The sequence below is a fragment of the Manacus candei genome, unplaced genomic scaffold (assembly GCF_025592945.1).
Source record: "Manacus candei isolate 608988 ecotype Guabito, Panama unplaced genomic scaffold, ASM2559294v1 h1tg000010l, whole genome shotgun sequence".
Classification (NCBI taxonomy): Eukaryota; Metazoa; Chordata; class Aves; order Passeriformes; family Pipridae; genus Manacus; species Manacus candei.
Genome location: NW_026138058.1, coordinates 7,875,202 through 7,902,958, shown reverse-complemented (window position 1 = coordinate 7,902,958; position 27,757 = coordinate 7,875,202). Strand labels below are relative to the sequence as shown.

The window sequence follows — 27,757 nt, the reverse complement described above, 5'->3', positions numbered from 1 at the left end:
GGAGATATGGTATAGAGCAGAGGAACGAAGGTACACAGAGCTGCTCAGTGCTCTTACCTTCCTGCAACCCCAGACTAGTCGTTGTAGGGTACATACAGCAATACAACAACATCTAGGGAATATATGAGGGAAGAAAAAGATTTAATTTAGTCCCAGCTGTAGGAGTAAACTGTTCTGCTGATTGTTCTGCTCCAAACAGCAAAGCAGTTCTCTCCTGCTGCAGCTGTCTTTTTGCCTTTCTGTGGCCCTGTTTCACACTTGCCTTCTGATATCTGCACTCAAAGTGACAGAGCTCTCACAGAGAGCAACTTCTTCATTGTCCAGATACAACTCACTCTGGGACCCTATTTCAAGTAGAAAACAGCACACCATGTTATCCTGACATAAGAAATAATGCAGAAAGAGGATGAACAGGGCAGCCTTGATTCTGATCTGTCCTACAAATATGTGCAATTTGAACTTCTAATGTACTTCACTAAAAAAATGAAGCAGTAAGGGTCTTTCACGTGGGATCTTGATTTCTGACAGAATTATTCAGACATCTTTATTGATAACGGAGATTTTAACCCGAAAAAGGAGTGAGCACAGTGGAGATCATATGCAGACAGAGCCTCAGTGAAGTTCATTTTCATACAGGCCTTGCCTGCCATCAGGAGTGACCAGAGAGAGAAGGGAACGATGTTTCTCCTGGTGAGCACTGGATGCTGTGTCTTTCTGCTGTCCCATACACCTCAGCCTCTTTCTAAGCATGTTGCTGTACAAGTTTCTCCTCGTGTGTCAGCACTTCTGGGTCAGGAGGGCAGTTAGCTCGTGCACACAACCCAGGCCACAGCATGTCTTTTCAGAGCAGGGCAGAAGTTTCTGTGCATCGGCCTACAGCACACAAACAGCAGTGCTCGTTTATCAGCAGCCCAGGCAAACTGGGTCAGGCACTTGTAGACAGCGGAACACGTCAATCAGTAATATTACCTTAATATTCCCAATTTCTATTACAAAATGCCAACTGCTATTGCGAAATGTCAGCCCCCAATTCAAGGTGAGGGAGACTAGAAGGCACAATCCATCAGTCAGTAAATTCTTGCTCACTAGCACAAACATCCCATGCTTCTCTCTACCCTGAGACAGCAGGCTTGACATGAGGTAGAAATGGTTTCTTTCTCACTCCTTCCCCTCTCTCCACTCCCTGCTGCTCCCTCCACACCGTCAGAAATTTTCAGCTAAAATTGTCCATGAGAGAATACTTGCATGCAGGATAACCTTCCCTATCCACTCTTCCAAGTATGTTCAAAGCAGCTGGAATAATGTCTTTCTTACAATAAGTGACCCCAGCCTCTGACTGAGAAGGTACTGTGCTCTTAGCAGGTTGTGACGAGGAATGGCACAAGGATTTCAAGGATTTCAAACATTTCAACATTTTGGACCCATTTCTGGAATCCATCAGCCTGTTGGCTCAGTACTTCTGAGGCTGAGCGGTGGGGGTATGGTGGATGTGGGAAGGTGATTAGATCTCAGAGTTGGGGGAAAGACATCCAGGCACTATCAATCTTTGACCAACTTGAAGTCACAGGAAGGAGTGAGGGTTTCCTTTGCACTTTTGGCTTTTGCCCTTGGTGAGTTTCTGAGGAGATAACATCTACTATGGGTGTCTCTGCATTGGGGAAAGAAGATACTGCTGCCAGCAACAAAACCAGTCATATAAATTCATAGCCAAACTATATATCCCGTGGCTGATAGACCCCTGTGGGTCTTAACATTCTCCCTTTATTCTCCTCTAGTCCTTTTTCTACTCCAATGAGCGATCAACCCTCGGACAGCGCTGCTCTCACAAGGCTTCTCCCTCCTGCCACCACCTGCACCCTCAGCCGCTGAAGCTGCCGCTCCGGTGCTGCCCGGAGGCAAGACTAGCGGTGACTCCTACGGTAACGCGGAGCCGTCAACGGGCTTGAGGATGTTGGCGATGGTGTTGTTTTAAAGACACACGGGGCAGGGAGAGGCGTCTCCTGGCCAAGGCTCCCCACTTCCCGCGCACCTCAGCAGCCCCGTTTGGGAGCTCCGGGCTCTCCCCGGCTGCCGAGCGTGGGGGGCATACCCAGCTCCGCGGGCAGGGCGGCCGGACCCCGGGGAGGGGCTGGCGCCCAGCTCGAAGCAGCCCCGGGCCGGACTGTGCTATGCTGTGCCGTGCTGGGCTGCGCTGTGCTGTGCCGTGCTGGGCTGCGCTGAGCTGGGCTGCGCTGTGCTGTGCTGTGCCAGGCTGGGCTGTGCTGTGCTATGCTATGCTGAGCTGGGCTGCGCTGTGCTGTGCTGTGCTATGCTGAGCTGGGCTGCGCTGTGCTGTGCTGTGCCAGGCTGGGCTGTGCTGTGCCGTGCCGGGCCGTGCTGTGCTGTGCCAGGCTGGGCTGTGCTGTGCTGTGCTGTGCCAGGCTGGGCTGTGCTGTGCCAGGCTGGGCTGCGCTGTGCCGTGCCGGGCCGCGCTGGGCTGGGCGGTGGCGCGGCCGGGGCCGTCCCAGGGAGGCCGGCGAGGGCGGCGGGGCGGGGCTGGACGCGGCAGTGCCGAGCCGAGCCGAGCCGAGCCGCGATGGAGGGAGGCGAGGCGGAGAGCCTGCTGGGGGAGCGCAGCCTGGGGAGGGTGGCCGAGTTCAAGACGTACCGGCGGCGGTGGTTCCTGCTGGCCGCCGTGTGCCTGCTGAACTGCTCCAACGCCATGGTGAGTGCGGCGGCGGCACCGCCCGCGCCGGGACCCGCTTCCCCCGCGCCGGGAGCCGCTGGAGCCCCCGTGGGCGGGAGGGCGGCGGAGCGCTCCTCCGGACGGGGAGCGGGTGGTGGGGTGGGGGCGGCCGCCGGCGGAGGCGCAGCGCAGGCAGCGCAGGCAGCGCAGGCAGCGCAGGCAGCGCAGGCAGCGCAGGCAGCGCAGGCAGCGCAGGCAGCGCAGGCAGCGCGCACGGCCCTCCCTCCCGCCCGCCCGCGTGTGCGGGGGCTCTGCGGGGCAGCTCTGGCTTCTGCTGATGCTGCGGAGGGAGGACGGGCTGATATGGCTTTCTGGAGCCGAAACCACCTCCTGTTTCTTCCTAGAAGCAGCCAGGCAATCCTCAGGGCTCTGCCCCAGTGCCCTGTCTCTGATCCACCCCCTCATCCTCGGAGCACCGGGACTCGGTTGTACGTGCACAGCTCAGAGAAGCCTCAGCCTGGCTGTACCGTAGGGACCGAATAAGTGACTTTTCCCTTTGATCTTTGTTTCCCTGGTTGCGACCTCGGCCTGCACGCTTCCCTTTCTGAGCGGTGGGAACGGGGGCATGGAGGGGTGGTGACAGGGGAAGGGCAGGATGGGGCGGGAGGATGTGTGTGATCTCCAAGAGCATAGCAGGAAGTCCCGCAGCGTCAAGTCAGACTGGGATGAAGCAAGATGTGTCCTGGAGCACAGCAAAAGTTGTTGCCGAGTCCACTTCGTAGGCCGTGGAGAGGCAGAGAAAGTATTCAGCGTCTATGAGCGTCACATGTTTCAAGCCTAAGAATAGCAGAGCAGTGTTGAAATGCCGTGGGAGAGGAGCACGAGTTAGCTCGGCCTCATTGCTGGCCTAGGACAGCAGATTTATCTGGTCACAAAAAGGAGCAACTAGGTTTCCTTTCAGGGTCTGTTGCACAAACAGAACACTATAGGAGTGATTCTTCACTAAACAGAGGATTATGTGAACTTACTGCCTACTCTTACTGTCTTATTCTGAAAGACCAGGAAAAAATGGGATGCTTGATCCCATGCCACCTGTTGAACAGATTAAAATTAAGTTCAGTAATTACTGAGATAAACTCGTAAACTTAGCAAGGCTTACTACACAAGATAGAAGCCCAGATCTTTGCTCATCAAGTCACTGAGGACATTGTTGATAATTATCAGATTGATATAGAATTATTCATGTGCTTGAGGATTACCACGCTGTGAATGCAGACTGTCTGGCAGACAAGATCAGGCACTGTAACCTGCAAACATTTAAATGCTGGAAGGACGATTAGGTATTCCATGATGCAAGAGCGCTGGAGGAGAGAAATGGAAAATCATAGTGAGAATTTGGCTCTATATGAGAAAAAAACAAAATGCACCTTCTCAATAGAAAATCAGTGCATCCTTTAAGAATGTACAAAAAAATGCCCTACAGAAAAGCTCGACTGCTTGCTTGTGGTTACATTGGAACAGTGGAAGAACATTATGTGGCAAAAAAATCCCCCACCCTGCTAAAAGTGGACAGTGACAGCATGGGGTGGAGGAAGCTGTACAAAGCCTTTTCAGGATGTCTTGTCAGATTCTGACTTTACTGAAACCTTAACAGTGAAACAAACTGGAGGGTTACTTAAAATGGTCCTTTCAGTGCATGTGCAAGTGTAACTGTGTCTTGAGTCATGTTGCTGAAAACTTTGTAGCCCTGAGAGATTGACCTGTTGTCTGTTTCCTTGTTCTCTAGACAACTTCCTGACTATATGCAGTATTATTTTTCCACAGTATGAAATTAGACCGGAACTTTATCCCTTCAAAACTGGGTGCCTAATCCTGAAGTGGAAATACTGTTTCTAAGCCATTGCAAAGGTCTGGAATGGCAAGTATGCTGATGTATAAAGTTGTAACCAAACATTTACCCATGCTAAAGTTCCTCTGAAATGTTCCTGATAAAAATCATATTAAAATGGAGGGAGTGGTTGAAAGTCCATGAAATCAAAGTGTTTGTTTGCTGTTTAAAAGTTCCAGATGAAAAGATTAATTTACCAGTTCTGTGGTGTGAAAATTTGCCATGCAAGTTAAGATGTGTCCTTGATTCCCGTGCAAATGTTGCATGCAGCACTTTGTTCTCTGTAGTCCTGTGTCAGGCTATCTATGAATGCATATGATAAGAACATATGAGTTTTGAATTGTCTGACTTGGACCTCGTTTTCTGGACCAAGCTTCCAGGATGATGCCTTGTATTCCCCACTCTTGCACATATACAGGCAGTTTTCTGTTAGTGGCCTTGAGTGTCACTAAAAGTGACAGTCAGGAGACAGTCCTGAGAGGGGGTCTCTGTCAGTGTCAGGAAGACAAGGTAGAAGCAACTTAACTGCAGGAAGGGACACTTGGTCATGCAGGAAGGGCAGGCTGAGAAAGGAGTATTTCTTAGTTCAGTCTGGTTTAGGGTAAGATTGAACAAAACCGGGACAGACCGTCTGGTGATGAAAGGGGCACTCTTTCCTATATCCTCCTACTCTACATCACTGTGTGTAATTCCTTCACTAACCAGAGCACAGTGGGATTAATATTATAACAGAGGCCCTTATGATAAATGATAAATAGCCCCTTACTTGTACCTCTGTTACCTGAGGTTGAAAGCCTTTGTCTCTCCTTGCTGTACAAGGCGGGTACTGCCTTAGCAGGGTTTGGTTCTCATTTCCTAAGTATGGCTGTTCTGTGAATTCCTTGCTGACAATGTAGTGTAAGAAACAAACCCCCACCTTATCTTAAGAAGGCCATAAACACCATAGACATCAGCATAATTCATTGCTACCTGAAGTCCTGGACAGAGAAAATGTTCTAGCCACAGCTAAGCTTAGATGATTTATCCCCAGCTGTCTCTTGCAGCTGGTGAGGTGTGACATAACTCTGCCTGAGGTTTCTCCCCGGGTTTGTTTTGCCAAACTGGTGCAGTGTTTTAAGCGTGGGTTTTTTCATCCAAAGACTTAATGTTTAAGAGTATTCATGGTGTGCTCACAGCTGCCATAGTGGTAAACTGCTGAAGCAAATGATTCATTCCTTCTTGCCTCCTTCCTGTGAAGCCAAGCAGGTTGGAAATTTATGTTTCAGGGGAGGAACTTTTTCTTATTTTCTCACACTGGGAACACAGAAAAATACAGAAGAATGAAACCAGGTGTGTTTACTGTCCTTTTCTGTGCTTGTCAGCTGGAGCAAGCTGGGGAGGAGCAGCGGTTTGTAGCTGGCTCATGCTCGGCCAAGTGGTTCCTGACTCACCAGCTGGAGGACTTACACCACCTCTAAGTGTACTTGGGAGAGGAAGGAGAGCTGCATAAGTGGAGACTGGCATGCTCCAGGGCAGCGTGCACACGCTCCTCACCCGCACCAGTCTGCTCCAGCAGTGCCCCTGTAGATACGCATGCACACACAGCTGCTGCCGCCTGGCAGCCTCTGTCCTGACTTCCCAGGCTCCTGTGTCAGCACAGGTGCCTTTGTTTGAGGCCAGGGGCTGTTTGCTTCCAGGCTACGTGGCCCTTTTAACCTTGAAGATGAGGACTGTGATGTAAGGGCTTCACAGCCTGATCTCAGAGGGTGAGGGGGCAGCCTCCGTGCCGCAGAAAGACATCCTCCATCGCCCTGTAATCGGTGTCCCCGTGCATGAGAGAAAGCATGCTGGGACTGGGAGAACTGCTGTAGGAAAAGCTGGGGACTGTGGGCTGCCTTGGAATTCGTGGAGGGAAACTAGGTCCTGTGGGTGAAATAGTTCCTGGAGAGTCTGTATGGGTGTGGAAACAGTGAGAGCAATATGGTGGAAGAACTGAACCCGGAGAAGATGGAGGTGGAAGGGGAATGAAAGCAGGAGGAAAATGAGAGGGTTTGGATGATTCTGGGAGGAAGAGGGCTGAAACCATATTTGAGAATCAGTTAAGGGTTTAAGAGGGTATCAGAAAATGTAACAGAAAACCAGGAATGGAATCAGGATGAGAACAGCTGTAACTTGTTCTTGGTTACAGGAATGACCATGAAGGCTTGCAATTGTGATAGAACCATAAAATTGTTTTGGCTGTAAGGGGCCTTAAAGATCATCTTTAGGTTCCAACCTCCCTGCCATGGGCAGGGACTTTCTACTAGACCAGATTGCTCAGAACCCCATCCAGGCCTGGTCTTGAACAACTCCAGAGTCCACAACCTCACCAGGCAACCTGTGCCAGTGCCTCACCAACCTTACTGTAAATTTCCTAATCTCTGATCTAAATCTACCCTTAATCATTTTAGGGCCATTCCCCTTTGTTCTACCACTACGTGCCTTGTGAAAGTTCCTCTCCATCTTTCTTGTCAGCCCCCTTTAAAGGACATTAAGCCTCAGTTAATGAAGAAGGGACCAGGCAGTCCCTGGGAGGTGCTGGAGGATTAAATGCAAAAGCTAGAAGAAGAAGCTTAAAGCAAAGGGAGGGAGAGCTGAAAGTGGAGCCAGGACCCCTCCAATATCCATACCAATCAACTAGTTTGACTGTCAGTGCCCTTGCTTTCCCTGGTTGTCCTACATTGTTAAAGAAAGTGTGGAGGGCCCCCCTGTAATTAGGGATGTAAGTAGACTCTAGGTGGAAAACGTTTCTGTCCTTTTCTTCTGGTGATGGGGCCTGGCTCCCCAGTCAGCCAGCTGTGTGCCAATGATGGCTGCATCTGTACTCCCTTGCAACCAGAACAGGCTTGCAGGTCTTCAGGGGACCTTCTGTCCACTTCCTCAGCTGCTGTGCCTGCTGTGCAGAGCACAAGTTTTTATAGCAAAGAATGTGTGCTGAGGTAGGACTCCAGCCCACACTAGCATGCACTGAAGCTTTTGCTGTCCCTAAACCCAGAAATCACAGTGAGATGAATCTGATTCTAAGGCTTGAACTCAGGAGAGGAATGTGGGAACTTCAATTTGTGTATTTGGAGAAGAGATGGCATGTGCTATTGCAGCAGCTATTCCAACATCCTGCTAGATGCATATCTGAAAGGAGGGAAAGGTCCATACGAAATGCTGAAGGAGCAAATACTGTGGTCTACAACATGAGTGAACATTACGAATGACATTGGACTATAGTACAGGAGAAGCTTCATTTGAGAACAACTAATGCAAAATCTGTGAGGTAATGCTGGGAAATGAGGTTTGCCAAGTATTAAGGGATTGGGCTCGCAGACTCATTGTAGCTGTTTGGTCTTCAAAGGAAAGAGTTCCTGTGCTTTAGTAGCTCTGCGTGGGCTTCTGTGTAAATCTCTTGACCTAACATGCCATGGCCCAAAATGTGAACTGCTGCTGACCTCCATCATCATCCGCTCCAACTTTTGCCAAGTTGGGAATTTTGTTGAAGTGCGATGAAAGGTTCTGGTTAATTGTAGCCCTGGCACGGCTCTGAAGGCACATGAGCTATAGTAGGTGAGTGAAAATTGCTTGTCACCATTGCAAACAGGAACTGACATTGTGACATCTGTTGAGCTGCCTCCAGAGAAGCACATGAGGACAGGGACGAAGCAGCACAGTGCATAACAGAGGCTCCTCTTGATGCCTTCTGCACCTCACACTGAGGCTGTAGTTCTGTGTGGCCTCTCAGACAATGTTGCTGAGCGTACCTTGACCAGACCACAGGGGTGTATTTCCACAGAGGTATCTGTCTCTCTGTTTGTTTTTCACCTACCTGTCCCAGAAGCAACCAGATTTTGGGAGCTGACATCGTATGACCTCTCATGTTCTCTCTCCTCCTGCATCTGTCCCTGTGACCTGCAGTGGATATCAAAGCTCACCTGTGCTTTGGTACAGGCTATTCATTCAGGAGTTGGACTCAGTGATTCTTGTGGGTCCCTTCCAGCTCAGAATATCTGTCATTCTGTGATTCTGTGGCTTTGGTGGGCCAAAGCTGAGTTAAGACAATGGCCCTTGGAGAGTGAAGGAGCGTGGAACCTCCCTCTGCCTGTATTATGCATCTTTAGATGTTACAGGACTTTGACCTCGCCAAGAAAGAACTGCATCTTCTTTACCTGTTCTGCATGAGTGGACTTGAATCAGAGCAATCTCTGTGTAAGTACCAGCCTTGGCAGTGCAGAGTTTCAGAAAAACATGCAGGATAAGGGCTCCAGCTCCTAGCAGAAGAGCTTACTAACTACTGTGGATGAAATTATCACAGCTGGAAAAACCAAAAGCAGGAGGTGGCATACTCACTCACTATTTCCCTGTGCTGGACAAAACTCCACAGTGCCATCTCTTTGTTGCAGGGGCATTTGGTGGCCTCTTTGACTATAGAAACACCTTGAGCTCCATTGCCTAGTTCTGAATTTCTCTGTTACAGAGCAACACATGGTAAACAACAAAACATACTTTTTCTCTCCAGACCCTTGAAGAAACCCACTTCCTATTTTGAGGAACAAGCTCAGGCCTCAGGCTTGGACAGGTGGCAACTTTCCAGCTTCTGTGCTCTCACACACTTGTGCTAGAAGTGGAGTTCTTGTTCAGGATAGGAGTACAGTGCAGCCCACGTGCTTGGTTTTCAGCAAGGAATGGTTTTACTCGGTCTAATGGAAATGCGTCAGAATACTTAATCCTGGCTTGCGTAGACACATACACTGTACACAAAATGCTGTGCTCTGGCTTGTGCCATGACTCTCCTAATGATGTCATGCATGGGTGAGCGTCTTGTGTAGAGGAACAGGAGGGATGCAAATTTACCTGAAGCTGGCTTACAAAATGTATCATCTCTTTAATTACACTGTTTCCTGGTACAGTGTTTCATCACCACCACCCCCATCTGGGAGGCAGTGAGGAACTGAGAACTGCTATTGCTGGAAATACACAGCTGGGATTTGTTTAGCAGCAGTTTAGCATCCCATAATCAAACTAATGCTCATGCCTTAGTGATGCTAGTAGCATCTAAACAGCTACATTAGCATTAAACATTTAAATTCCTATCCCAGTCTGCTGAAAGTCTGGGAAGTGATCTGGAATACCCTCTGTGTTGTCTAAGAGTACAATTTCCTTCAGCACCCAGCATCTTCATCCACCTGACTGAAGAAGCTGAGCAAATACCAAATCCATCCTCTGCCAGACCTCTGACTGATGTCACATGTGTGTCTGAGCCCAGTGTGGTGATGTGAACTTTGAGTTGAATGCAGCAGACAGCAGTATGTCAGCTCCTTCCCGAGAAGACTGATGCTAGGCATCCTTCCAAGGACACTGATAATGCATTCAAAACTTCTCTTTTACTACCATTTACTCATTGCATCCCTACTAGGAGAAAAGCCTAGCTAAACAATGATTTGCATATGGCTGTTCTCACGCAGTGACACTAGGAAGAAAAGAAGTCCATCTCCCCTTCTGCTCCTGTCTAATGTGGTAGCTTTTATGGTCCCTAGTGCATAAGAAAAGTACTAGAACGCTGGAAACAACAAGTAGAGTGTAGGGACACACCTTCCTCTGAGGTTACCTGAGCCCTTTTTCAGTTACACATTAATGCTGCAGATGATCCTGTCTGCAGGATGCAGACTGGGAAGAGGAAGCTTGTGATGGTGGGGAGGAGTACCTGGAAAGCAACAGTGGCTGGAGTTCTTCTGTAGAAAGCTATAGCTGAAGTTTTTATTCACCTTTCTGCAAACTTTATTATCTTCAGTATTCAGCAGCAGCAAGATCATCTTCTAACACTGTAGTAGCTTAACATCCACATTATTGAAACTTGTTCTCAGGTTAGGCCAATCTTTTTGAAAAGCACCAGGAGGCGTCTTTGCAAAAAATCTACAGAAACATCCTTAAATTTGGGTTTAAATTTCTTTCTTGTGTGCGTGATCTCAGGACCTGATTTTAGAATCAAGTCTTGTCATTCTTATAAGAAACCAGAAGCAGACAGGAACTGTGAAACCAGTGCCTAAAACAAGGTTTAGGGAGATATTTTCAGATATGGCATTGGAAGAAAAATACGGATAGTTATTAAAGTACTACTTTTGTGTGTACCTTCCATCCTACATGTCCTGATACATTGAATAATGGAAATTTCTAGGCCCTTTTTTATCAGTTGAGTTTATAGAGGAAAGCATGGAATAATGTGTCTCTCTTGGCTGACACATAACAAAGTTGTTCTTGCAAGATGTCCAGGAGTTACCAGTGGAACTGTAAATAGCAGTCTGAGTTTAAGAGGCTCTTAGTTGCAGAGAGGAGGCAGCAGCCTCTATTTTGTTTATGCTAGTATAGAAGCATTGCTTGTGTTTTACATCAGGTAAGTGCATGCATTGGGGCCAACATGTTCAACATAGTGACAGAAAAAGGTACTGGCCTCTACTTTTGGCAGCCTCCAGCATCAGGTCCAGGGGATTGGGGATGAGGCAGTGAAATGGATGGGGTGCTCTGGGCCGAGTAAGTAACTGCAGACACTGGAGGTTTGAATTTTTATTACCAGCCTTAAAATCCTAATTTCAAGGATAAGATAGTGAGCCTCCTCGCAACTCAGTTTGAGGAGATGCTGAATTTCTGTTCTGGAGGTTTCTGTGCTTACGCGTGTTCGGTCTCTACTCTGCAGCTGTGGCTGACGTTCGCTCCTGTGGCTGATAAGACAGCTGCCTACTTCCACATTTCCCTGGAGACAGTCAACTGGCTCTCAATAGTGTACCTCCTCATCTCCATCCCGTTTGGTCTGGTGGCAACGTGGGTTCTCGACAGCGTGGGGCTCCGGTGTGCTGTGAGTTGAAGTGTTCTGTTTCCCTGAGGAGGTTTCACCTAGAGGCAGCAGATGCAGAAAGCACTAACGTGCATGCTTTAGATGGGAGCCTTGCCAAATGCTGCAGAGGATGAGCATGTTGAAAGCTGTTTCAGTAACAGATGTCACATCACCTCTGAGGGGAAGAACAGTGGGAAAAGTCAGAATAAGGTTGCACCCCTACTTTCCTTTAGTTTTTGTTATCTTAGCCAAATGACAGGGATAGATGCTGTGAGCTGACTGTGAAGACAGAGCTGTAATTGGGTAGGATTTGCTGTGGAAAAGTATTAGCATAGCTATTTCATTTGCAGGATGAGTTTAAGGAGCAGCAGGACAGGATGCAAGCAAGAGACCCCTGTCAGCTCGGAGCTTGGTCTCTGCTAAGCCAGCTTGGGATCTCTACACAGTCTTCCCAAAACTGTGTTGTGGAATGTGGCACTGAAACACTAGCATGCTAGTGGTATAGAAGAGCATTTGCAGGATCCATATGCTGGATGATTCATTGCCATGATCTTTGGATTGTCACAGCAAAATATGGGTGATGGCACAAACTTGCCAATAGGGTGTAATTAGTGAACTTTATTTCTCATCCATTCCATGCCAGTGTCTGCTCCCTTGCATAAGCTACACTGTGGCGTGGTTCTCATGCAGGGCCAAGACAACCACATTGCTCCCTAAGGAGACAAGTTGGATGAGGAGCATCTTGCAGTGGCCCAATGGGGTGGGGATGATCTGCAGGCATGTATTAATAGCACCCAGTGTCTTCTGTGGTGCATATGAGACTCTGCTCATGTTAATCTATTTTGTTAAGTTCTACCCTTCACACTTCAGCACACAAGTCCTGTTTCTGCTTGCTGCAGGTGATCCTGAGTGCATGGCTGAACATGATGGGTAGCATCACCCGGATGTTCAGCGTCCTGAAGTTCCTGAGCTTGGGTTCCCGGAGTTACTGGTACCTGTTTATTGGGCAATGCCTCTGTGCACTGGCACAGCCTCTTATCATCTTTTCACCAACAAAGCTGGCAGCACTGTGGTTCCCAGACCACCAGAGAGCGACAGCAAATATGATTGCATCAATGGGTAAGTGACAGCTCTGAAGCAGTATTGCTGTCTCCCAGAACTTGCTAGCATTTTTTTGCTTTTCAGAGGCAGCAGGCAGAGGAAATGTTCTGTACTGCAGCCATTTGCCCTTGCAAATGCAGCTCCACCCAAGAGTCTTGTAGCCACGTGCAACAAAACACAGGAGCAAGAAGTGGGTCTAAGCCACATCTAGGTGCTATGTTCAGAGCAAGCCACCCAGGCTTCTAACCTTCTTCCTCTGCCATGAAGAGATTATCATCTTTGCCTAAATATCATAGAAGTTAGGGACAGCCCTTAATGTTACTAAGTACGAAGTCTTCAGTGGCCTTAATTTTGCAGCTTCTTAGGAAGGTGTCCAAATTGCATGTAGTGCCAATGGTCACAGTTGCCAAATTCTGTAACTGGATAGAGGTGGGACTGCTGTGGCAGTGATGTCCACGAGTTCATCCAGTAGCAAGACTGAGCATGTATTCCTAATTGGTGTGTATTTATACACAAATAAAATACCCTCAGCTGGCCACACAAACATGTTGGGGATGCTAAATGGTGGGACTACCCACACAGAAACCACACCTGCCTTGCTAAGTGCCCGGAAGGTGGGAAACTGGAGGAGAGGCACCAGAAAAGCTTGCTCTAATCTTGTTCCTCTCTTGGCTCCTTTGGGCCCAGATAGAGACAGGATACTGCACTTGACAGACCTGTTTCCTCCCTTCATGTGGCTTTTTACCCAGCAGCCAAAGAAATCCCTTCCTCTTTTCTCCAAGGACCTGAGGAATGCTTCAGAAACTGGGCTGGCTTGCTGGCTCCAGCTGGGAAATCTCACAGTACCTACTTGTGTGTTGGAGCCCCGTATGTCCTTCTGTCAAAACAGCCAACAGCTGCTTTCCCTCCCCGTTGTGTTGGAGTTGTGAAGAAGGGATAGGCATGGGCAAAAGGCCAGTACAGAAGCACCTCTATACAGCTTTCTGCAAGCCTAGAGCATGGGCTCTCTTGTTTACCAAGAATGGATTTATGGTGTCGGAACAAATAAAATCTTTTTGCGCTGCCTTTCCTAGAATAGGGTGGACTTGATGACTCACCTTGTTTCCCAGTGCTGAGACAGACCTTCATCTTTTCTGCTGGAGAAGGAGCTCTTTTGTCAGTGTGGCACCATACAATACCGCCAAGGACCACTGGGCACTGAAATAAAGTTCATAGCCCTGAAGGACCCCAGCCTGCAGACAACTTGCCCTTTTTAAGTAAGAGAGCGGACAGAGCAGCCAAAGAGCATTTCTTTCACATAGCTCCTTAGTCTTTTCAGGACCAAACGGCTCTAACTATGGTAAGAATAAAACTGAAGAGCAAGAAACCATAGATTCCTAAAACTTGAAGCTGTTCAGTCTCTGCCACGTTGGGACATCAGAGTGTGGATGGAATGGGCTGTGATTATTTTCTGCAGCAACACCTGCAGATTGCTGCACAGAGGGCTTCCGTTTATAATGCCTGATTACACCCATAATGTCTGCTGTACGAAATCAGGATTTCATTTCAAGAAAATTTAAATATTGCCTAGAACGAGGATCTACCACAGCCCCAGTCATTTATTCCTGTGGTTAATTACATCACTGGCAAATGTCAGCCTGTTACTTCTCATCTCAATGCTCCTTATCCCCCAGCTATTCAGTCTTGTTGCACCTGTTTGTCAGGTAGTTATGGACAGAATCACCTCTTCTCTCTTTTGTCTAGGAAAAAGTAACTTTACAGCCTCATTTCCCTTTGCTTCTTCCCACTTGTCTCCATGTCTTCCTGTTGCTCACTTGAGCTTTATCTCTCATTGTGCTCCAAATTATCAATACCCATTTCCTGTGTAATTGCCAGAGCAGCACTCAGCACTCCAGTATGTTTGGTATCAGTGCTGCACACAGAAACTGACCCTACAGCCTCTTGCTATTAGTGGGTAGTCTTCCCCAGGCTTTTGTGACAAATATGGACCTTGCACCCAGGATCCTGCTGAGCAGCTGAAATCACTATGACTCAGCTGTCAGAGTGATTAATGACTCAGCTCTGGAGTGTTTATTTTATTCTGGTCCTACCCATCACTTCTAGAGACTTACTCATAGAGAAGCAGTGCCAGATCTCCTGTGAACACCATGAGAAATTCTCCTGTGTCAGAAGTAGACAGTCTTGTCTGATTCCACTGAAGTGACCCCTACTTCATCCATGGGATTCTTCATTTACTGTGGTCTGCACCCTGAGGAGTTTCAGTGCATCAGCATCACTGACCACAAAACACATAGGTCCATTGCAGAGTACTGCAACCTAATCCATCAGGACTCTTGGACCATAATGTACAGTTGATTAACTGCAGTGATCTCCTTTCCATTCACAGAAGGTTTAGGCTCATAAAATTTCTCTTCCCAGGAAAAGAAGGCAGCTGAAACCTTGTAATTACTCAAGTAGTCTCAGTGTTTTAAATTGAAATTAAAATTTAAAATTTAAATTAAAATTTAGCCCACTGCTCACATTTCCAACCCTCAGCCATACCTTCTGGAACTGCTTCAACATGTCTATAGTTCATGAAAACAGCTGACTACTTTGCAGGCTGCAACCTGCAAATGTTCTCAACAATGCCCAGTTGCATTTTACCCCAACAGAGAAGATTTAATCCCTCTCCTTGGAAACTGTTGTTTAATTGAGTCCATGTACTTAGAAGCAGGTAACATTTCACCAGCATCATAAGCTAGTACTTTCTCAAGTACAGAGCAGAAAGACTACAGCTATAGCACTATTAATGACACCTCAGCAGAACCGTGGAACAGATAAGGTTGGAAGGCACCTCTTGGGATCATCTCGTCCAATGCCCTGCTCAGTCAGGCCTGGCTAGACCAGGTTGCCCAGGTTTATCTCTGTTCAGGGTTTTGACTGTCTGCAAGGATGAAGGTATTGCAGCTTATCTGAGCATCTTGTTTCAGTGCTAAACCACTATCACAGTAAAGAAATTTATGTTTGGGTAGAAATTCCTGTGTTATGCTTTGTGTGAGAAAAGCCTGGTTCCATCTTTGTAATTGCTGATCAAGGTTCTTTTCTCCAGACTAAACAGTCCCAGCTGTCTCAGCCTCCTTAGGTATGAGAGATGTTCCACTCCTTTAATCATGTCTTTGGCCCTTGTCTGGACTTGCTCCATTAATTGGTATCTCGTATCGAGGAACCCATCACTGGACTCAGCCCTCTCTATATTTCTCACCAGGTCTTAGTAGAGGGTAAAGATCTTTCAGCTACTGGAAATACTCTTCCTAATGCAGCCCAGCATGCTCTTGGACACCTTTCTTCAAGGGTGCATTGCTGGCTTGTGGTCAACTTGCAATCCATCTGGACCCCGTGTCCTTCTCTGCAAAACTGCTTTCCAGTAGCTTCTCCAGGCTGGTCAGTCCTAGCCCTCTTAATGTCTCCTCCCATGACAGAAGCTCCAGTCCCTTAATCATGTTTTCTGTTTTCTGGACCAGTAAGTTCCTGTCTCCCTCACACTGGGGGCCCCAGAACTGGACACAATAATCCAGATGTGGACTCACAGGTGCTGAGTAGAGGGGAGGGAGCACCTCCCACTGACAACACCCTGCCTAGTGCAGACCCCGGGCTGCTGGTGGCCTCTTTATCAGGAGGTTGTGTTGCTGCCTCATGGTCAAGTTGATGTCCACCCGTCCCTCTGGTCCTTCTCTGCAGAGCTGCTTTCCTGTTGGTGAGCCTCAAGGGGCACTGGTGGATGGGGGGGGGGTGTCATCATTCTTCCCCAGGTGCAGCACATTACATTTCCTCTAGCAGAGCTTCACAAGATTCCCCTTCACCCATTTCCTCAGTCTGTTGCAGTGCCTCTGAATGGCAGCATGGCCACCTCTTCTATCAGCCACTCCTCCCAGGTTCACATCATCTGCAGACTGGCTGTGGGTGCAGTCTGTCCTATCATCCAGGTTAAACTGTTTTGGCCCCAGTATCAGCCCCTGGGGTGCATCACTAGTGACTGGCATCCAGCTGGTCTTCCTGTCAGTGAATACAATCCTCTGGGCCTGGCCATTCAGTTGGCTTTCAGTTCATCTCACTGTCCAGTAGTCTAGCCAGTACTCTGTCAGTTTTTTTGCAAGATTGTTATGGGGACAGTGTCAGCTGCCCTTTACTCATCCATCCAGCCAGTCATTTTACTGTATAAAAGCTACTAGATTAGTTAGGCATTTTTCCTTTTCACTTTATTGTCCTTCCTGTGCCTGGAAATGGTGGAGAACATTAGTTGTTTCATGACCTTCCCAGGGATCAAAGTGAAACTGAAAGGCCTGGAAAGTTCCCTGGATTCTCCTTCTTGTCCTTCTTGAAGATAGGTGTGACATATGCTTTCTTCCAGTCTTCAGGAGCCTCTTGGAATTACCATGGCCTTTTAAAAGTAACCAAGAATGGCCTTACAATGCAAACAATCTGCTCCTTCAGTACTGATGCATCCCATCAGTCTCATGGATTTGTGTATGTCTGGGCTATACAATGTTCTCTAACCTAGTCCTCCTCCACTGAGGGTAAATCTTCATTACTCCTGACTTTACCTCTGGTCTCGGGGCTGAAGACCAGTCTTACCAACAACAAATGAAGTGAAGAAGGCATTGAATACCTTGGCATTTTCTGTGTGCTTTCTCACCAAGTCTCCCACCCCATCCAGCAACAGCACCACATTTTCCCTAACTTTATTTTTGCTGCTAAAGTACTTGCAGATGCCCTCGTTGCCCTTCACCAGACTCAGTTCCAAGCTGGCTTTAGCTTTCCTAACCCCATCCCTCCACACTAGTAGAAAATCAACTCTACTTTGACTACTTGCAGAATGTTGCCTTAAAGTTCAAAAACCGTCTCCTGCAATTTTAGGTGTTTCCAAGCTAAGTCCCAGGAGTCCTGCTTCACATGCTGCTCAACTCCAGCCCCATAACAATGCAACACCCTCTCGCAGTACAGTGTCTGAGATTCTCTGCTGCCATGTGATTTTTGTAGTTGATAGCAAAGATCAACTTGTTAAGCCTGTTTGGGCTTTACGGAGGAAGTATAAAGGCTTGAAAAGTGTCAGGAATGACCTAGTGTCACTTTAGAGAGCTGTCATTTGGCTTATCTGCTGTTCATGCCCTTTTGACAAAGGAAACTAATGGCATCCTAGTGACTTTAAAAAAGAGCATTGCCAGCAGGTTGAGGAGGTCCCCTGTCCACATCTGATTCCTTCAATGTTAGAAGGGCATGGACATATTAGTGTAAGTGCAGTTAAGAGCCACTAAGACAGTTAAGGGAATGGAGCATCTGTGATGCCAGCTGAGGCTGAGCAAGCTGCCACTGTTCACCCTCCAGAAGCCTCAGGGGGTTCTTACACACAATAGTGTATTCCCCCTAATGACACGGGGGAACAAAGAATGGAAAACATCTCTGTTTGTAACTCCTGCCATATAACACCAGGACAGATGACACGAATTCATCCACCTTAATTTTGTCTCTTTAGCTTGGCATTTACTGAGGCAGGCTTCTGAGGGTGAGTACATCATAATTCACAGATGAAAAACAGTCTAGAGGGGTTAGGAGTTGTAGGGAAATGGTTTTATAGGATGGACTTCATGGGGTTGAGAGAACAGATGTGGCAACAGTAAGACCAAACAGTCAGCTTCTCCAAATGTTCCCCTACTAGTTTCTCCCTGTATATGCCATGTTCTGTCCTTATTACTCTGCTGCACATGGCAGCTCTGGTGCTGGCAGGCAATAGGGGCAGACACATAATTCTGACTACCTGCATGAAAAAAAAATGTCTCTCTTTTATTTCCTTCCAGCCAATCCCTTAGGCATTCTTATAGCAAACTTGTTGTCACCTGCACTAGTTCCTGAAGGAAAGCACATTCCACTGATGGTAAATGAAATCTGCTTTTATTAGTTTTAGCTGGGCTAATTTGAGTCCAGCTGATTTATTTGTTTGGGGGCAGTGGACCTGGAAAGACTGGTAACTTGTCTTATCCTTTTGTCGTGTAGCTGGGTGTTTATGCTGTCCCAGCAGTAACTGCCTGTGCCCTGGCAACACTGGGGATTCACGAGAAGGTTCCTCCCACGCCTCCTTCAGCCAGTGCCACTAACTCCAACTCACAGCCGTTCTTCACGGGGCTCAAAATGGTAAGTGCTATAGCACAGAGAGTGCCATGTGGAGTGAGGGATTCAGCCCTGCCAGACAGGAATATGCTGGGGAATTCGCTTACAAAGCAGACTCAGAATGCCACTTTTCCAAACCTGCATGGAAAGCCCCCTGAAGGAGATCAGGATCCCTTCCTTCCTCTGGGAGTGGAGGAGTGCAGCAAAGCTGCAAGAGATGCTATCTGAGCATTCAGCTGTGGGCTGGCTGTCATTCAGATACCTCAAACAGGCACACCAGGGCTCACCCAAGAGGACCACACAACTTGAGCCCTCTGAACAGATGTGGTAAGGGGTAGGACAGCACATGGCAACACGAAGGAAGAATTTGGGCACTGAAGAGATCTTTCCTCCCTACATGGTCCCCTTTTTAACCTGTCCTCTCGCTGAACTGACAGGACAGAGCCCTGCTTTGTCAGTAATCACAGGGTTGCCCTGTCAGCATTTTCACCTGCTCACCCTCAAGTCTACTGTCACAGCCAGGCCCTTTTCCCCCCTCCACTTATTTACATTAACTTCCTTTTTTAGCTCCTGAGAAACAAGCCATACATCATCCTGGCAGTGTGCTTTGGAGGAGGAATTGGGATGTTCACCTGCTTTTCAGCCCTGCTAGAACAGATCCTTTGTGAAAAGGGGTATTCAAATGTGAGTCTTCTTCCTTTTCTCCCCATTGTCCAAATCATCTATGATACAATCAAATTGATTTTCCCTGATAAGGAATTCAGAGCAAAATGAAGACAATTGAATATCCTGCAGTCTCATATCTTATTTGTTCATATTATCTAATATAGATTAAGCAGTACATTAATCCAGAGCACAGCCAACCTCTTAGCATAATGGATAACCTGCATTTTCATTACTGCCCATGACCAGGCTCCCATTTGCAAGTGAAAATTTTTTTAGGAAAAAAGAATATTGCAATTTTCCTAAGCCCCTCCAGAGCACTGATGTCTGTGCAGCCTTCTGTCACCTATCCCAGAGTAGAATGGAGCCCAGGCAGGCCCTAAAGTGAAGCTGAAGGCAAGCAGCTTTTCCTCTTTGCACAGACTTACACAAAGCCAGGGCAGCAGAGGAAGTCCCAGGTAGTGTGACAGCTGTTTCCCCATCCTTGCTATGACACTGCCCAGGTGCTGCTTTTATGGTTCAGCACAGTGTGTGCACAGCTGGCTCCTCCTGCTCTCTCCCTGTAATAGCAGGAGGATGTCCCAGTTCATGTATTTCCCCTCAGCAGGCTGCACTTCAGTCCTGCTGCTAGTATTGCCATGGAGGTCCTCTTAAAACACCTCTCCAGATGTTATGTATGCACATTTACATGTCTGGTCTCTGTCCACCCCCTCTTCAGCTCCCAGGTCTAATAATTGGCTCAGGGCTCCATAGCCAGGTCATGTTTGCAAACACCATTGGCTTTTCACTGGAAACCTTTTAAACTTTTCAGCCTTGCTTTCTGTCCCTCATGATGGTTTTGTCTGTGTGACTGGCTTGTCCCACCCCTTTAGCCCACAGAAACCATTCCATGTACCCTTTCCTTCCAGTCTGCCCCTGAGGCTCTCAAAAATGTTTACCCAAATTTGTTAAAAGCTGCTCTGCTTTCAGCATTGCTGTCTGCATTTGAATTCTTATGGAGCTGAAGAAGTAGTGCAAACAAAGGGTAATCACTGCAGGCAACAGAGCATGTACCCTATCTAGCTACTGCTCACTGCCTCTCTAATTAGGCTTTGACACAGCCAGGTGAGTGTCCCATCTAACACGTGTTGGGTGTGCCAGTGCAGGTCCCTGGTAAGAAAAGGGCCAGGAGGATGATTATAAACAGCAGCAGGTCCCAAGGCAGCTGGAGCTGTTAGCTCCAGTGTTGACAAAGCACCCGATTGCCCCTGAAAGAGCCCAGTGGCTCCAGGCTGGAATTTTTAATACCAGGAACTGCTGCTGCTCTGCACCCAGCCTCCCTTGACAAGTGTGCAGAGATTGGTCATCCCTTGGCAGTGCTGCCACCTTGCTGTCCCCACACACTGATAGAAGCACCTGGCCCCTGTTACTTGCTACTCAGCACCCTGTGAATGCCTCAACTACTTGCAGCGGGCAAGGACGCTTTTCCTACCTTAGTAAGTGATCCCCTGGCATTTGGCAAATGGGTCAGCGACATTAAAATCTCTTTTCTAACTGCTCTAGTTTCTCATTACTTGTTCTTCTGCCCTCCAGAATTTTGCTGGCCTGAATGGTGCCCTGTTCACAGTGTGTGGTTTGTTGGGTGCTTTCCTACTAGGCATGTATGTTGACCGGACAAGGAAGTTCATAGAGTCCACCAAGATCTGTTTCTGTCTGAGTGCACTTGCCAGCATTGTGTTTGCAGTGGTGAGTTCTCCCTTGCATTACACCGTATCCGTGGGCTTATTTCTGTTGCCATCTGATAAATCATCAGCTTAAACCAAGGTCATTTGATGTCACATATTAAGCCATGTGTTACGCTTTGGAATTATCTCTCTGGGCTAGGAATGTTTTAAAGGAAAACCCTTTACTGAGAATTTCACAGTCACTGTGGAGCCCGAAAGAGACTGATTCAGGATATAAATAAATTGGCATAGTTTTGCTTCCCTACACTGGATCACCATGTTTGCTTCCTGACTCCCAAGGCCATTTTTTCAGAAAGGAAACGGAACTGCTAAATATCCATCTTACAAAAATGAACAAGAATGCCCTGTTTTCCCAACGCCTGCCTTTAACAGGGGTGGGTGTCGGGAGTGTAACATTAGCAGAAAGGACCTAGTTACGTGCCTTGTTCTTCAGTAGTTCCTTGAGGAGGACAAGACAAGAGAGGCAAAAAAGTAGAACACTTGGATTCAGCCAGGAGAGGAATGCAAAACCTGGAGACTTTATGCCCATGGGGCTAGAGTGCAAGTACTGCACTCAAGCATAACCACTGCCAGTGGGAGCCTTCATACAGTAAGAATCTGATCATGACACAGGGGACTCCTAGCACTGCAGAGGACCCAAAATGGTGCAGCTTTCTGCTTTACCTGCAGGCTTATGCTGTGCATTTCTCTTGTGTGTTGAAAAAATCAAGACTTTCAGTATACTGTGATCCCACCTTCCCCTGCCCCAAGATCCCAGTGGTGGTAGCTCCATTTGGAAGAGACAGACAAATGCAGTGCCTTTGTCACTGTAGGCCAAGGTGCCTCAAGCAAGCCTTGCATTTTCAATCCCTTTAGTACTCTAGCATTTTTTTTGAGGATGATCTGTATACAAGTCAGATTGCCTGGACTCAGATAAAGCACTGAGTAGGAAGGAGGCAGTGTTAGGAGTAACAAGCAAACCTTTCCCTCCTCCCCTTCCTTTCTTCACCTTCATTCCATACAGATGAACTGTTAGTTCAAAGTATTAGAACAAAAATAACCCATTCAAATCCGCTTCAAACTCAGATTTCAAACAGAGTTTTTCTTGACTTTACCAGTTTAGCTGGGCCACGCCTGCAGCTATGCCAGGACAGACACCTCATGTTCCTCTGTGGGAATTTATTACATCAGTAAGGAAGGAGGTACCAGCAGTGTGGCTGCAAAGTACTTCATCTTTATCAGCATTGGCTGGACAAGGCCATGCTCTTTCCTCCAGAGTTAGGGACAAGGCTGTTCTAGACACTAAACTAATCTCCACGTTTTGTAAATGTTTTGTGGTTTTTTTGTTTGCTTTTTGGTTTGTGGATTTTTGGGGTATTTTTGTTTATGTTAAAAGCCCAGTTTTACAAACATGAGTCTGACTAATTTTCCTTATCACTGAGCTGCAGCAATCCAGTGAATTCTCACATGTAACCCAATGCAAACAGCACCTCCAAAATGTTACTTTGCACTGGGAGGAAGGTGTGTGTTTCACTTGTGACTAGAGGTATACTGAACACATGCCTGGTAAGTTACTATATAGGATGTCAAGTTAAAGTAGTCCAACCACACTAATGCTTTTCAGGTAATTCTGCTGAATCCTCCCTCCCCTTGCTTCAATTCAACAAATAACTCTCCGCTGTGTAGCCATTAGTTGACTCTAGAGACCTGGAGGTAAAAAATTGATTTCAGGAACAGATAGGGAAGGTAGTGGTGAGACAGTGAGGCCTTGGAGCTTCCTGCAGGTTATGGGTTCAGAGACTTTCTGTGCAACAGTGCTGACACTGAGACTATTGTGTCTTTTTCCTGCAGGCTTCTCGGTTCAGACATCAGGCCATCATGTTGGCCATCACCAGCTCACTCTTCGGTTTCTTCGGTTTTGCCATCTACCCCATTGCCATGGAGCTGGCTGTGGAGTGCTCCTACCCTGTGGGAGAGGGCACGTCTACAGGCCTGATTTTTGTTGCAAGGTAAGCAGGCAGCTTAAATCCAATTAACAGCTGAGCTTGTGTTCAAATACACACATACACACACACAGGGGTGTGGGTGCAGGTAGAGAAGAGAGCATGGACATCAGTGCTTGCCACCCTGCTGAACTTCTCTCTGGTGTTTGTGAACGTGACCATGGCAAGAGGGGAGCTGGTTGGCTGATCAATAGAGCTGAAGAGCTAAATGTTTTAAAGCAAGGAGGATTATGTGGAAGTGGTACAAGAAAAGCAAGAAGGAAGATGAAGTTCTCCCTTGCTTGGCATGAAGCGTGATTTAACCATGTCCAGCATCACCCACCTTTGGAGCACATGGGGGCTGTGTGCCTGAGAGACACACCCATTCCCATCACAGTACAGGCACTTGTCAGGTCTCAGTGCTCTGCTGAGAGAGATGGGGCTCATCAGCCCCAGGGCACCTGGTCACAACAGATGGGACTGACTGTCCTTCCAGTTATCAGTTTACCTGCCTAGAGCTTGCTCTGGAATTCAGCAGGAATGACTTGTTGGAGCTCTAATCAGTGATACAAATAACCTGGTGCCACCTTTTGTGTCAGGTGGAGCTCCAGCAGCAAGAAACATCAGTGAGTGAGGGGCATTAGACACTGCCTTTGAAGGCTATTGCCTCTCACTGGTTGTGGACTTTGTTGCTGCTGCCAGCCGGCTGTGAGTAAGGAGGAGGCTGAAGTCATAGCATGATTTTTTTCCATCCTCAGTCCTGGAGTGAGAGGTGTTTCCAAGTCTCTGCCCAGTGAATAAGCCTCAGCTCTTTGAGAGATGTAGTTCAACACCTGCTTGCCTTCAGAGGGAGTGTATAGTGATTCTGCCACACTGCCCCTGCGTCTGGAGATGTGCAGAAAGGCTGACCTGGACACCCTGTGAGCCAGGGCCAGTTAAACAAGTGCCTGGGCCAGTGGAATCCAGCAGTAGCTTTCTCTGCTAGAAGGAACCTGCTCCAGAAAGAAGCCTCACTCCCTTCTGACTGGGGAAGCTGGGATTGTCTGCAGCACCGATAAGTCAGGCAGGTGCCATAACTGCATGTTGGCTTCTCCCCACAGCCAGGTTGAAGGTGTGATTTTGATGATTCTGCTACAAGCCCTCACTGTCCGTGTTTCTGAGGATCCCTTCTCCACCTGTGCCCTTGACCAGGATGGAGCCTTGGACTGGACAAGTAAGTATGTCCTTGGGAAATGATGCCGGACATTCGGTTGCATCCTGTGTAGCCCCCACCCTCCTCCAGGTCTCACTGTGAGGGACCCTGCAATGCTGATTCCTGCTATAGTGTATTTCCTACCCACCTTTCCAAATCTGATGGTGCACTCCTTGCTACCAAGGAGTTCCTGCTAAACCAATCCTACAAGATTGAAAACAGGAAAACTCTAAGGTGCCATGAATGCCACTGCTGGCTCTGGGTTAAAATTACTCTTATGGTCACCCTGCAGAGACTGGAGCTTACCAAGCTAGAAAGCAGCTATTCTAAGAGGAAGACACAGTCCATGTAGCACAACTGCTTTGCAGTGTGGGAGGCCAAGAATACAACTGCATTGACTGAAAGTGACCTCTTGCTTTTGCACAAACACCTGCCTGTGTTTTTAACATACTGGTACAGCTTTGTTCTGACTTACTCCAGATTTCCCTTCCTTTCCTAGCTGGTCAGAAAAAGAGACAGCAACTGAGCTGAGAGCACAAATGTGTTTTCATTGCAGGCTAAACCCTGGCCTTGATCTCTCAGCTGGCTCATATTTATGTAATATTGACCCCAAGTCCTGGGGACACTGTAAACAAAGGCTGATCATCATCTTTTAAATATATCCTGCTTGGCTGAGCAGAAACTCCCCAGAACAAGCTCCACTAGGTATCAGAGATCAAAGCTTCATAACAGGCACCCATTCCTACTCATTTTGTGATCTGATACATGCAGAAACATCTGTGGAGAAAGGCATGGAGGTGTGTGTTTGAAACACTGCTGGAATGAGAACTACTTTCAGGCCTTGTTCCATAGTCTGTTTTTTTTCTTCAGAAAAGTTTCTTTTGACACAAATTTTTCTTAGATAAGAGTTAGTGAACTTTTTCTACACCTGCTTTCAGATGATATAAAAAGAAGCACTACCTTTGAGGACCTGTTCTCTTATGAAACTCAAGTGTTTCGATTCAGTCTTTTTTGTAATGTTTTTCACCACACACACAAATGTGTACATTTACACAGAAACACGCACTCCCACAAACACACTGTGTGCACTGGTGTAAGGACTCTAACCTGTGGGGTCACGCAGGATTTGGAGTCCTAGAAACCTTCCACATTCCTCCTAAATACTCCTCCTATGCCAGTGTTAGGCGAAGCAAGGTTTGCCTGTTACCAGAGTGGTATTGCCCCCTGTGGTCTGCACCCTGTGCTCAGGGGTAGCCCTTGGGAGGCAGTCAGACAGACTGTGCAGTTTCTGGGAGCTGACCTCTAGGCTTCTGCACCCACGGGGAGTTGTGGATTCACTGCCTAAAAGTGTACCTTTCCTGCAGCTCCGGTGCTGGTGCTGGCTGGCCTCTGCAGTGCTATGGCTTGTTGCTACGTCATCTTCTTCCACACGGACTACAAGCGACTCCATGCTGAAACGATCGGTGGTGATTTGGTCAAGGCAGAAGATACAGCAACAGCAGATGTTCCTGAATCCTAAGCAGGCCAAAAAGGGGATGCTGAGGACCAAGGGCTCGGACCTGTGGGCATGGACCAATGCTCATCTGGCACACTGGGATATCTGTTGCACAACAAGCAAGACTAGAGCAAAGGGCACCTTTGCTGTGCACCCCTCAATCTTGCATTTATTTGGGGATCTGGGCTGAAAGAAATGCTGTCCTGACAGAAAGGTCAAAGTGGGACTGGACAACTATGCATGTAACTGAAATTTTTATCTGACTTGATTCAAGCTAAAGAAATGTTGCAGAGGAGGGGAGCATCATATTTCAGCCACTTTTTTGTTTTCATATACTTGGATCAAGGGTGAAGGTTTCAGAGGGATGGGAGCTGTGCCTACCACAAACCCAGTGGAAAACTTCTGTTTAAGGACTGTGGTTCTTGTGCAGCATAACAACTCTTCTACTCTGAGGTTGGATCTGATCGTGTCTCAGCTAAAAGGCAGGAGGAGCCAGAGCATCCTTTCGTTTCAGCAGGGAAGTGAAAGTATGTGATCTGTAATACAAGTCTGTTACAATGAGCCACTTTGTCTTATCCTACAGACAGGAGAAGAAAAGCCTTGCCTGCAGTGGTGCCTGTAAAAGAAAATACCAGCAAGCAGCAGGAGTTAAATATGGCAACATTCCTCACCCATCTGGTTCCCTGCCAGGTGCTGAGACATTCAGGTTAAGCTTGTTTCACTTGGGCTTCTGTTTCTCCTCCTCTCCTGCAATTTCAGTGGTTCAAGTTTTCCACAAGAAGACAAACCTACCTGCTGGTGTAATATTAGGGTAGTGTGACACTGTCCTATGGAGGAAAACTGAGAGGGCAGCTCACTGTTAGGGCAATGACACAGCAGGGCCTGCTGTGGTGAAAACTGGCAGAAGAACTGGCAAAGGTGACCTCTTAGAGAGTGCAGGGACTTGTCATAAGTTTCTACAGGTATTAGGGGCTCTGGAGGGAAGACCAAGTGAGAAACAACATCAACAAACACCTTCCAGTTTTCTCTGCAACTGACAAGTGTTCATCAGTGTTATAAGAGATGGGGAGTAACACAAAAGATCCCATTTGGAGTTCAGTTACACTAGCAATTACTATGGGTAAAACTGGATTTTTCCTCTTACAGTACTTCCACTGCAGTCTGGTGTCCTGTTTTGGTGTTCAGGTCTACGTGTACAACCTGAGAAATTTTTTCCTTATAACATTTAGGTGGTAAAAAAAATTTAGATAGTTGGGATTTCATAGTGCTTCATACCATGCGCATTGCAAAGGAATATCAGTGCTTGCTGATTAAGGGATCTTGATGCAAATTGGATCTGTGACTAGCTTTGTTCAGTCCAGCTAAAGGATGATCCCAATGCCAAGGATGCACTTTCCCTGAGAAGCACTGTACAAAGGAGATGTCTCAGTGCCTGAATTCTCTTCCCCATTAGAAACTGGAAAGCTCTCCCTTTGTGAAACACCCATCTGCAATCTGCATCCTCCTAGGGAGCCTGCTCATTCCTACAGCTCCAGCCTTGATCTCACCAGTAAGCACTGATGTTTTCCAAAAGGAGAAGGAAGGAATTCTGAAACCGAAGTGAAACAAAATTGTTTAAACCTCTCAGAGGAATGAGATTAGCTGTCTTTTGCAAAACTAGCTGCACTCCTGCAACTAACACGCCAAACACATCAACACCAATTTTACCTGCCACTTCTGAGTTCTACTGTACTGGGAAGCAAGAAGCACTTGGTACTTTATAATTTTATATATTTACAAATGTTTATGTTTTTTAATAAAGGGTGGTTTAAGAAAAGATTAAACTTTTCTCACTATATCAATCCCTAAAAAGTATGTTATAGATGCAAGGGTGCATCAGATCTGCTATGCAGCACAAGCTAAAAGCCTCTGTATCTGCCTGATGTGCAATAACTTGCGCTCAAACTGAGGATGTGTGAGGATCTTCAAAATGACAGTGTGAAATTAGCTCCATTTTGAATGATAGGTTAAGGGAGTAAAGAAATACTGCTAGCAAATGTCTCCAAAATCTATTGCCCTGGGCAGAGAGTCTTTGCACCAGCTAAGACACTTACCT

At 47.3% G+C, this 27,757-nt stretch overlaps 1 protein-coding gene across 2 annotated transcripts; it reads left to right on the top strand.

Moving 5' to 3' along the window:
• Positions 1 to 2,536: 2,536 nt before the first annotated feature.
• On the top strand, positions 2,537 to 27,757 carry SLC49A3 (solute carrier family 49 member 3). Of its 2 annotated transcripts, XM_051777495.1 has the most exons (10): positions 2,537 to 2,704; positions 11,248 to 11,406; positions 12,285 to 12,504; positions 18,318 to 18,394; positions 18,514 to 18,651; positions 19,195 to 19,311; positions 20,863 to 21,015; positions 22,845 to 23,002; positions 24,076 to 24,188; positions 25,532 to 27,756. In XM_051777495.1, exons 1-10 carry the CDS (start codon positions 2,576 to 2,578, stop codon positions 25,684 to 25,686), a joined length of 1,419 nt encoding a protein of 472 aa, XP_051633455.1. In that variant the 5' UTR covers positions 2,537 to 2,575; the 3' UTR covers positions 25,687 to 27,756. The 2 variants fall into 2 exon arrangements, with proteins under 2 accessions (XP_051633455.1, XP_051633456.1); XM_051777496.1 differs by lacking the exon at positions 20,863 to 21,015 and having other exon boundaries at positions 25,532 to 27,757.

Excerpts from the sequence above, each read along its gene's own strand:
- SLC49A3 (XM_051777495.1), top strand. The coding sequence starts at position 2,576 with ATGGAGGGAGGCGAGGCGGAGAGCCTGCTGGGGGAGCGCAGCCTGGGG. Across the intron at positions 12,505-18,317 it reads AAATATGATTGCATCAATGG|CCAATCCCTTAGGCATTCTT; the intron begins GTAAGTGACAGC and ends ATTTCCTTCCAG. Across the intron at positions 23,003-24,075 it reads GGCCTGATTTTTGTTGCAAG|CCAGGTTGAAGGTGTGATTT; the intron begins GTAAGCAGGCAG and ends TTCTCCCCACAG.